This window comes from Antrostomus carolinensis, unplaced genomic scaffold (genome assembly GCF_000700745.2).
Source record: "Antrostomus carolinensis isolate BGI_N321 unplaced genomic scaffold, ASM70074v2 scaffold19037, whole genome shotgun sequence".
Taxonomy (NCBI): Eukaryota; Metazoa; Chordata; class Aves; order Caprimulgiformes; family Caprimulgidae; genus Antrostomus; species Antrostomus carolinensis.
In genome coordinates this window covers 1-10,815 of record NW_010329705.1, presented here as the reverse complement: position 1 = coordinate 10,815, position 10,815 = coordinate 1, and the positions used below count along the sequence as shown (strand labels likewise).

Genomic DNA, 10,815 nt, shown 5'->3' with positions numbered 1-10,815 from the left:
CTGGTCTAGTGGAAGGTGTCCCTGCTGCTGGCAGGGGGGGTGGAACTGGATGAGCTTTAAAGTCCCTTCCAATCCAAACCAGTCTGGGATTCTATGATTCTAATAGACCATAACTATACTCAGGTATTGGAAAGCTACAGAAGAGGTTGACAGCATTTTCAAAGACAGCTGTTTATTAGTTGCTCCTTTCTGTTGGTGTTTGAGTTCACTCTTTGATTTCTTTTTTTTCCTGTTTATGTCAGTAAAGCCAAACATCCGGGTTTTCCGAGCCCGCTTTTCAGAGATTACCCTTCATGCTGTCAGGACAGCCTGTGAGAACCTCACCCAACCAGATCAGAAAACAAGTGATGCTGTTGACGTCAGGCAGGAGCTGGACCTCAGGATAGGTAAGTAAACACACGCTGGAGGCGAGAGCGGGCTGCCAGGCCCGAGCTGCTGCATGTGTCTCTACAAAAGGGAAGTGAGCAAGAGTGTGGTAGGTAGGAGGTTCCACTTAAACTTGAGAAGAAACTTCTTTCCAGTGAGGGTGCCAGAGCCCTGGGACAGGCTGCCCAGGGAGGGTGTGGAGTCTCCTTCTCTGGAGACATTCAAGACCCGCCTGGACGCCTTCCTGTGTGATCTCATTTAGGTTCCTGCTTTGGCAGGGGGATTGGACTGGATGATCTTTTGAGGTCCCTTCCAATCCCCAACATTCTGTGATTCTGTGAGGTAGGCAGGGGACAGCTTTGTTATCAGTGTAGAGGTTATTGTCTATAAATACTCAAACTCCCTTAGACTGCTGTACAAATGAGATAGCTGGCCATCAGGCTCTTCCTCACTTCTCATCTAACCACATTGAATGCACATTGTTAAAACCCAGCAAGGGGTATTTAGAAATCAGCTGTTACTGTATCCTCAACACAAGACAAATGCCCTTTTTAGTGTCATAAATCAGATTTTTAGATCAGATACAACTAAATCACATCTCATGTTTTACTGGAAACATGCTTGTTGAAGCAAATACTAGGTTTATTGCTCAGGTAGCACTCAGACTTCTGCAACTGAATATTAAAAATAAAGTAAAATTATTACTCAGAGTATTCATAGAATCACAGACTGGTTTGGGTTGGAAGGGACCTTAAAGCTCATCCAGTTCCACCCCCCCTGCCATCAGCAGGGACACCTTCCACTAGACCAGGTTGCTCAAAGCCTCATCCAGCCTGGCCAAGAACACTTCCAGGGAGGGGGCATCCACAACTTCCTTGGGCAACCTGTTCCAGTGTCTGACCATCCTCACAGTGAAGAACTTCTTCCTAATATCCAATCTAAACCTCCCCTCTTTCAGCTTAAACCCATTTCCCCTTGTTCTGTCATTAACTGCCCTTATGAAAAGTCCTTCCCCAGCTTTCTTGTAGGCCCCCAAAAAGAACCATCTGAAGTGTTGTGATTATCCTCCAAGACTGTATTATTCAGTTCTGCTGTCTGTTCTGTTTTCTCAGGTGCTGCTTTCACCAGATTCCAGACACTGAGGCTCCGGAAGATCTTCCCTGATATCTTAGCAGATCAGCTGATCAGCTACGGTAGCTGCCAGTTCCCAACGCTGGGGTTTGTCGTTGAACGCTTTAAAGCCATCCAGGCCTTTGTTCCTGAAGCCTTCTATAAAATAAAAGGTATGCTTGTTGTGGATGCCCCCTCCCTGGAAGTGTTCAAGGCCAGGTTGGATGAGGCTTTGAGCAACCTGGTCTAGTGGAAGGTGTCCCTGCTGATGGCAGGGGGGTTGGGACTGGATGAGCTTTAAGGTCCCTTCCAACCCAGACCATTCTATGATTCTATAAAGCGAGTCCTGGGCTCCATTTTAGAGGGTTTGATGTGTTTAAAGAGGAAAAAACACCAGGGCAACAAACAAGCAGTGCCGCAGAGGTGGTTTCCTCTTCTTTTGCCACGAGCACTAAGCAGAACTGAAAGGTTTCCCAGTCACGTGGCCTCGCTGCCTCTGCTCTATTTCCATCGCATTACTGCTGTATCACTCAGTTCTGTCGTTCAACACAGTGACACACGATCATGAAGATGGCAGCGTGGTCTTCAACTGGAAGAGGAACCGGCTCTTTAATCACACAGCGTGCCTGGTCCTTTACCACATGTGTATGGAGGTAGGAAAGCTTGTAAATAATTGTGTCATCCAGTAGCAGCCAAACATTTTCCATCTCATTGAAGACATTTAAAGAACAGTTTGTTGTAAACTCTTAAAGGAGATTTAACATTTTCCTTACTCCATGTTTAGGATCCTGTAGCAACTGTTGTGGAGGTTGGGAGCAAGCCAAAAAGCAAATGGAGGCCTCTGCCCTTGGACACTGTGGTAGGTTTAAACTAAAGGACTTATCTGAAAGAAGCTTGGAACAGATATTTTACTCACCACTCCAAATTATGCACAAATAATTCTTATTTTTTTCTTTCTTTTTTCCCCGGCTCCTCCCAATTCAGGAACTTGAGAAGTTGGCTTCCCGCAAACTGAAAATAAATGCAAAGGAAACTATGAGAATAGCAGAAAAACTCTATACTCAAGGGTAAGAAAACAAGACTTGGCTTGGTGAACTTCATTCTTTCAAAAATAAATGGCCTTTAGTCCAAAATGGGAAGCATCTTGGAGCACCTCTTCAAGCCTGCTTCTGTCTTTCTTCTGAAGGTTCATTAGTTACCCCCGAACCGAGACCAACATTTTCCCCAAGGAGCTGAACCTCTCTGCCTTAGTACAACAGCAAACACAGGATCCAAACTGGGGAGCCTTCGCACAGAGGATTTTGGATGAGGGTGGGCCAACCCCTCGGAGTGGAACTAAATCAGATCAGGCTCACCCTCCCATTCACCCCACCAAATACACTGCTAACCTGCAGGTGAGTTTAACAGAGGCACAGGTAACTGGATGGTTTGTATCACTTGATAAATAAAGATAGAAACCTTAATAATATGGTCATTAGCACAATGCCCTCACCTGAGATCTCACTGATATTTCTTGACATCTTACTAACACTGGAGGAGACTGACCCTCTGTTACTGTTTGATATCAGGGCAACGAGCAGAGACTCTACGAATTCATCGTGCGCCATTTCTTGGCGTGCTGCTCCCAAGATGCCAAGGGACAGGAAACAACCGTGGAGATCGACATTGCTAACGAGCGCTTCATCGCTCAAGGACTAATGATCCTGGCCCGAAATTATCTGGAGGTCTATCCTTACGAGAAGTGGAGTGATAAGGTAATACCCTTGAATAATGTGAGTGGGAGAGGCTAAAGTACCTGGAGTTTAAAGTTGCTCTTCACTACCAACTTCTGACCACTCTATAGAACATCCTTTGCCAATTCCTGGCCCACTGGCTGTTTCACTCAGAGCCATCTCTGCTGAAAACCTGTGCAGCTTTATCATGCCAGCTCTGGATAGATTCCTTCCCCTTCTGACATGACAGCAGAGACCATACAGGGCCGTGGGATTGACTTTACTCACCAAGAGGAGCTGCAGTTTTTGTTCTGTGGTCTCTCTGACACCTCATTACTAGTCAATCCTGAGGACCCTGATACTGGATCTCCTCCAGAACAGGGTGCTGCACTGCCCTGCTGTTAGTGTGACATTTTATCTTCAGGGAATGGACCAGAAGGCAGTTTCAAAGAGATTCTCCTTCCCTTCAGGTTATCCCACTGTATCAGAAAGGGTCTCGCTTTCAGCCCACTACAGTGGAGATGGTGGATGGGGAAACCAGCCCTCCATTGCTCCTCACAGAAGCGGATCTCATTGCTCTCATGGAGAAACATGGCATTGGTCAGTATGGGCAGCGTGGCCTTTCGCTCTTGGGAGAGCTTTGTTCATAAGCTTCTTCTCCACTTCCCTAACACTAGTTCTGTCCCACCCTCAGAGCATGAAATTCTCTAAATGTCACTTAAATGTACAGAACAAAGGGATAGTGGAGACCTGTGGGCAAAGTCCAGGGATCCTAAGGAGGCTGCAGAGTGCCTCCAGTACCTCGGGAGATGCGCAGTTTAGGGTCCAGGGTGTGACTGCCAGCACCTTGTTGGCCTCAGTGCCAGTGGGACATGAGGGCAGTGCTGCTCCTGACCATAAGTTGTCTCCTTGTCCCTTTAGCACCTTGCACTCTGCACTAGGCACAGGGGAAATCACTTCTTGGCACCTAATTTGACTAATAACCCATCTGCTTTCAGGGACTGACGCCACTCACGCCGAGCACATCGAGACAATTAAGACGCGGATGTACGTGGGACTTACAGCGGATCAGAGGTTCCTCCCAGGCCACCTGGGCATGGGGCTGGTTGAAGGTAGGGACAGTGCCCGTTAGGAAGATGGCAGGTTCCTTACTTGCTCCTTCCTTTTGCTGACCACACAGCATGTTCCTCAGGCTATGATTCCATGGGCTACGAGATGTCCAAGCCTGACCTCCGAGCTGAGCTGGAGGCTGATCTGAAACTGATCTGTGAGGGGAAGAAAGACAAATCTGCAGTGTTGCAGCAGCAGGTCCAGAAGTACAAGCAAGTCTTCATCGAAGCTGTGGCCAGAGCCAACAAGTGAGTCCTGTCTTTGCCCTCTTCTGTTTGCTTTGCTGTTCTGGGAGGTGCTGGCTTCTCCTCTGGGGCTCAGCCTGGAGTGGGATCCTGTCACACTGTTTTCCTGGAGCTCTGTCCAGTGTGTGTGGGCCTTTGCATGGGGAGGGATGACTTGCAGCCTGGCACACTGTCATGAGTTGGTGCCAACTAACTCCTCATCTTGCTTTAAACCCGTAAGATTAAATCCAGAGCTGGCTGAAGGAGATGGCAACGTGCACTAACCTCATGTTGTACCCACACTGAGCTGGTTCCAGAGGCCTGGTGCTGAATCAACACACTTGTGGAGAAGCTCTGAGGGGCTGTGTGGAGGGCAGCAGGCACTAATTCCCTGCAGTGCCTGATTGCTCTTTGTGGAGGAGACACATGGGATGCTCTCCTTGTTTCCTTATAGGTTGGACCAGGCCCTGGCTCAGTATTTTGGAGAAGCCACAGAAATTGCAGAGCAGGAGGAGGCCTACCCAGCAATGCCTGTGTCCGTTCGGAAGTGTCCACAGTGCAACAACGACATGGTCCTGAAGACCAAGAAGACTGGCGGGTTGGTGATCTTCCCTGCTCTAGAAAGTAGCCTTCTGTGTTGGTTGATGTTCTTCTAGGTGTTGTTCATTTACCTCTGCAGCAAGCATGAGAACTTGGGCTGCAGCTAGATAATTCCACCAGCTCCATAAGCTGTGTGGACTCAGCTGAACCTCTCTCTCGAGTACATATTTGCCCTTAAAAATTGTTGTTTTGACAATTTCTGACGGATGAGAACGTGGGAGAACAAATCATCGACTCTCTTGACTTTGCCTCTTCCTCATCCAGTGCCTTTGTCCCCTGGCAGGTTCTATCTCAGCTGCACAGGCTATCCAGCTTGTAAAACTGCAGTCTGGTTTCCTGATTTCGTGCTGGACGTGGCCAGAGATGAGAGCATCTGCGCTGAGTGTGAGCCACATCCAGTTCACAGGTAGGTCACACCAGTTACCCCTGGGGAAACGCAACCCCTCAGACATCCCGTGTTAGTCATCAGGGCCTGAGGCTTCCATGGGCCAGGCTGGGCAACTATTTTCCATTCCAGTTGTGGAAAGCTGAAGCAGCATTCACAGAATCACAGTCTTATGGCTTGGGGATAGAAGAAGAGGGGTTGGGGAAACCAGTGTAACTATAGCAGAATTAAAAAAAACCAAAACAAACCCATAAAAATTCAAGTCCAAATCGAGGTCTATTAATGATGAGTTTTATGAACTAGGAGACTTTTATTCTTCCTCTCCTTTTAGACTGAAGTTTAAATTCAAGAGAGGCAGTGTTCCACCCGTGATGCCCCTGGAATTTGTTGGTTGCATTGGAGGCTGTGATGAGATGTTAAAAGAGCTCTTGGACCTGAAGTATTTACACCGCTCATCCCAACCCGCATCGTCAGCCAGCCAGCAAGCTAATAATCACTTACAGGTCAACAACTCCTTTAACAGAGCTAGTGGTGAAAACAGGCACGCGAGGGGGACCACAAACCTGGCACCAGGACATCTGCTCTCCTTGAGCTCAACCAGAACCCCTAGGCCTGCTCCTTCAGCTGCTGCAGACGATGGGAACAACGCGGTGGTGTGCAACTGTGGGCAGGAAGCTCTGCTGTTAACCGTGCGCAAAGCGGGGCCCAACCAGGGCAGGCAGTTCTACAAATGCAGCGCCAGCACCTGCAACTTTTTTCTCTGGGCTGATGAGGAGTCAGAGGACAGAAACAACACAGGTCCACGGGGCTCTGCGCTGCCCCAGCCCTTTGCAGGGAGGGGCCCAGCAGGATTTCAGCACCCAGGAAAAGGGAGAGGCCCCGAGCTCTTTGGAAGCAGCAGCTCCGACTCAGGAGGTGGCACAGTCTGCATGTGTGACCAGCCAGCTGTCACACGCACCGTCCAGAAGGACGGGCCCAACAAAGGGCGGCAGTTCCACACCTGCTCCAAGCCCCGAGAGCAGCAGTGCGGCTTCTTCCAGTGGGCAGATGAAAATGCAGCACCAGGTAAGGCTGGGCTTGAGGTGAGACTCAAGGGTTGGAGGCTGATCTTGAAGCTAAACCAAACACTTCTCACACGTGCATCGTGCTAGCACAGCATGGCAGCTTTTGTAACAACTCATACGTTTAACAGACTTCAGGTTTCTCTTTAGAAGCTCTGTCAGCACCTTTATAGCACTTCAGATGTTGCTTCTAACAACTGAGCCTGGCTTACCTTTCCACGTGAGGATATGTCCTCATAGCACACATCTGCTGGGCTCCAAGCAGGGTACTTTGCTTCTGCGTGCAGTAAGCTTGAGCATCTCTCCGTGACTCATTGGATAAAGTCCAGCACTCTTTCCAACAGTCTTTTTGGGAACTTGTCCTCCCAAAGGACATTAAGAGCGAGTCCAGAGGAGGCCACTAGGATGATCCAAGGGCTGGAGCAGCTCTGCTGTGAGGACAGGCTGAGAGAGTTGGGGCTGTTCAGCCTGGAGAAGAGAAGGCTCCAGGGAGACCTTCTAGCGGCCTCCCAGCACCTGGAGGGGCTACAAGAAATCTGGGGAGGGACTTTTCATAAGGGCAGTTAATGACAGAACAAGGGGAAATGGGTTTAAACTGAAAGAGGGGAGGTTTAGATGAGATATTAGGAAGAAGTTCTTCACTGTGAGGGTGGTCAGACACTGGAACAGGTTGCCCAGAGAAGCTGTGGATGCCCCCTCCCTGGAAGTGTTCAAGGCCAGGTTGGATGAGGCTTTGAGCAACCTGGTCTAGTGGAAGGTGTCCCTGCTGCTGGCAGGGGGGTTGGGACTGGATGAGCTTTAAAGTCCCTTCCAACCCAAACCAGTCTGGGATTTGATGAAATCGAGGTGCTTTGTGAGAGCTGTCACAGAATTGGTATGGAGTGAAAGCAGCAGCACCACGTTTGGAGATCTTAAACCCCATTCTGTCACGCCAGGGAAGCTGTGCTGCTCCCTCTGCCCTAGTTTAGGAACGCAGTGAAAGGCCAAGTCTTTCTGAAGCTTTGATCAGAGCTGAGAAACTGAGTGTGGGTGCTCTGGAAAGATGCTGAAAACAAGTATCCATTACCAAATAATAAAAAATAAATCACAAAATAAGGATGCTAAAGAAAGAGCACTGACACAGAGGGACGGGGAGCAAAGTACCGAGGTGGAGATGTGCTCCGAGATTGATCTTCAGCACTGGCCTCCTTCTCCTTAGACATCCTGGCCTAAAAGTATAATCAGGTTTTCAAAACTACTTACAAACTAAGTTTACCTCTGGCATGTTTGGTTGTTTCTGCCTCAGCTGTAAACCAGAGCACACAACCAGGCAGATCAGCTTCCCCTCTTCTGTTCCCACATTTCTCTAATGCTGCAGGACAAGTGGGTAACATTTAACTGCTCAGACCAACCTAAATCAAGTGCAGGTTTGGGAATAATCCAAGTGGCTGGGCTAGTAAAATCCCCAATCTGCCATTTTGGACTTACCTTCTGTTTCTCACCTGTTTATATTTTCAAAGGTACTTTGAAAGGTACTTAAATGCAAGTTGTTTCTCTCTAGGGCCTTCTGGAGATGTCTCTTTCAACCATTTTGGCAGCAGTGGATACTCAAGAGGGTTGGGAAATAAAACCAAGCGACCCAGCAGTTTCTCCTCAGGAACCACTGCCAAGAAACCACGGACCTGTAGCATTTGTCATCAGCCTGGCCACACGAGGAAAACCTGCCCTCAAAATAACTGAGCCTGGGTGGACAACTCAAGAACCTGAAAGTTTCAGGGCTGTGAGAGGAACTTGAGTCTCAAAATGAGTCTGTTGGGGCTTTTTGGAAGGGCAGGTTGCAGGCTGCTCCTGCCAGGGGATGCCATCCTCACACAGGCGTTACACGCTGGGCATTAAGGGTTCCACCAGCTTTGCCAGGTGGCTCTGCTACTGGTGTCAGCCTTTTGTTTTCAGCTGCTCTTCTACTGAGCAGATTGGGATATAGTCTGAACATTTCAAAGAAGCATTTAGAAACTGAATCTGCAGAGAAAGCAGCACTAGATCTAGTCCACCCACAGCTCCCACCATGGTGGTGGTGGCTGCACGCAGCCTTTCTACGCGAGGAAGAGCTGGATTGTGGCCACCAGGGCTGCTCACCTCTTCTCAGTCCCTGGCTTTCCACAGTGTGGAATCTGATTTTAAAAGTTCCCTTCTAAGTTGACATTATCTGAGCAACATTCCCCTTTCTTTTTTGTCCCAGTGCTGTAACCCTTACTTACCATGGTTGGCCCTGGCAGTGAAGGAGGGCCAGGTGAAGAGAAGCTGGATCTGGTGCTTGCCCTGAGATGGAAGCTCAGCTGCAACGCTCAGGAAAAGCCTTCATTTTAGAAAGCTCTTGAATTTGAAACTTGAGGTTTTTTCCTGAATTTGAGCCTTTCCTTGAATTTGAAACTGAGTTTTTTCCCCTCAAACTTTGAGACATGCCTCTGTGATGCTGCTAGCTAATGGAAGTTATTTTTGTCAAACTCTTTAAGTTTCTTATTAAAAGATTATTTAATTTTTAAATTTGGATACAGTGACATCTTCACTTTGCCTTACTTCTTCCCACTTAAAATAGTTAAGCTATTACTGTAAAAACATCCACCCAAATCTTGCTCTTTCCACTCACTCCTGGGAACAACACAGAAGCTTTTTTGGCAGAACCTCTTTGTGGTGTTATTGGGAAGTGAGCGGTGGAGGGGCAGGGAAAGTGCTTTTATCTCAGCAGCTGCAGTGGGTGTAGTGCTGCTGCCCAGGGACGGAGCAGCAGCTGCCTGAGCTGAAGGGAGGTTCTGTTTTCCTGTGTTCAGCTCAGACCAAACTCCCTGGGAAGCCAAAGTACCTCCTCCCTCTCTGCTGGGGCTTCCTCTCTACATCAAAGCAAGTCAAATCCACAAGACTCCTGTGTCCTACCAGAGGACAGCGTTCAGTTTTTCCCCATCCTCTCTGGTGCTGCTCAGGACCCTGCTCCTTGGGGACACAGAGCAGTTCCCTGGGGTCCCTGAGGTGACACAGAGCAGTTCCCTGGGGTCACTGAGGTGACACGCAGCAGCTGGGATGGGCAGAAAGTGCTTTCTTTGGTGGCTGGAAGCAGAGGAGATCCCAGCAGCACAGGTTCACTCGAAGGTCTGCATGAGAGGAGAACCTTTAACTCCACAGCAGGTCATTGCTACCAGGCCTGAATCTACAGGGTGAAGCCAGGAGAACTGGGCAGGCAGCTGTGCTGGGGCTGCCCAGGAAAGCCAGGCTTTACCCTCCCCCCATTTACATTTTGCTCTAATAAATCTGTATTTTAGGACACCTGCTACACACTTTAGTCTTTCAGAGCTGTCATGCTCAACACATCATCATCTCACTTCACAAAATGACAAGGTAAGAGGCTCTTCTGGCTAAACTCCGAAGTTCTTTTTGGGTGGGAAACAATACAAAGTACAAATACGTGAGTCACCACCAGTGAGTCACTGACCAGCCTCTCTGGGACTGCCTGCTTTTTCAGGATTGCCACTAAATCTTTCAGTCAAACATTCAATTCCATTCAGATCTTCCATTTTTCTGACATAATTATTCCAAATTGTTATGAAGCATATATAGATATATATATTTTTATATATAGATATATATAAAATTCTCCTCCTGAGCTGTTCTGCTTGTACACATATGCAATCCAGATGACATTTCCCATCACTTCATTATTCACTTTGCTTCTAGAATATCATCTATCAGACCACTTCTTTGTATTTCTAGAGTGACAATCAGCTAACCTCAGTTAGTTCCTCCACTCTACCTCTCTACCTATGATCAGTAAATTCTGTTCTTGGTAACTTACTTTTATTAATTTCAATTATTTTAAAGCCTTTATGCACAGTCTACCCAAAAGGAAGAGTGATATTCATGTGAAAAATGTATTTACAACCACTTTGCTTTAGCTTGGGAGTGATAAATACTCCTCATTTCTAACAAACATTCCCTCAGGCCTTCTGTGGAGTGAAATTTCTTATTCTATATTTTAAACCCTCACATTTCCTTCTACCCCCCCATCACTCCCACCATTTAACAGCTGTGGCCTAAAAATATAGATCTGCTGGCTAAAATAACAGGCTTACCAGGCTTTGTAATGCAATCCCTGAGCTGGCAGGAGCCTGGGCAGCAGCTTCTGAATGGCCAACGGCAGCAGAAAGCATTTGTGCAGCAGGTGACGCGTGGCTGATGCCATCAGCCATCACCAGCTTTACTGGTTAACACTGGTCAGC

At 48.0% G+C, this 10,815-nt stretch overlaps 1 protein-coding gene across 1 annotated transcript in view; it reads left to right on the top strand.

Moving 5' to 3' along the window:
* TOP3A (DNA topoisomerase III alpha) overlaps window positions 1-8,287 on the top strand; it is an 11,982-nt gene extending 3,695 nt beyond the window's left edge. Inside the window, exons 6-19 of the mRNA XM_010172679.1 lie at window positions 243-386; window positions 1,479-1,649; window positions 2,029-2,129; window positions 2,261-2,335; window positions 2,461-2,543; window positions 2,663-2,870; window positions 3,045-3,230; window positions 3,659-3,788; window positions 4,187-4,300; window positions 4,381-4,546; window positions 4,977-5,120; window positions 5,406-5,528; window positions 5,839-6,572; window positions 8,109-8,287. Coding sequence (XP_010170981.1) covers window positions 243-386; window positions 1,479-1,649; window positions 2,029-2,129; window positions 2,261-2,335; window positions 2,461-2,543; window positions 2,663-2,870; window positions 3,045-3,230; window positions 3,659-3,788; window positions 4,187-4,300; window positions 4,381-4,546; window positions 4,977-5,120; window positions 5,406-5,528; window positions 5,839-6,572; window positions 8,109-8,287 — 2,558 coding nt within the window. The remainder of the gene's footprint in view (window positions 1-242; window positions 387-1,478; window positions 1,650-2,028; window positions 2,130-2,260; window positions 2,336-2,460; window positions 2,544-2,662; window positions 2,871-3,044; window positions 3,231-3,658; window positions 3,789-4,186; window positions 4,301-4,380; window positions 4,547-4,976; window positions 5,121-5,405; window positions 5,529-5,838; window positions 6,573-8,108) is intronic.
* The last annotated feature ends 2,528 nt before the right edge of the window (window positions 8,288-10,815 follow it).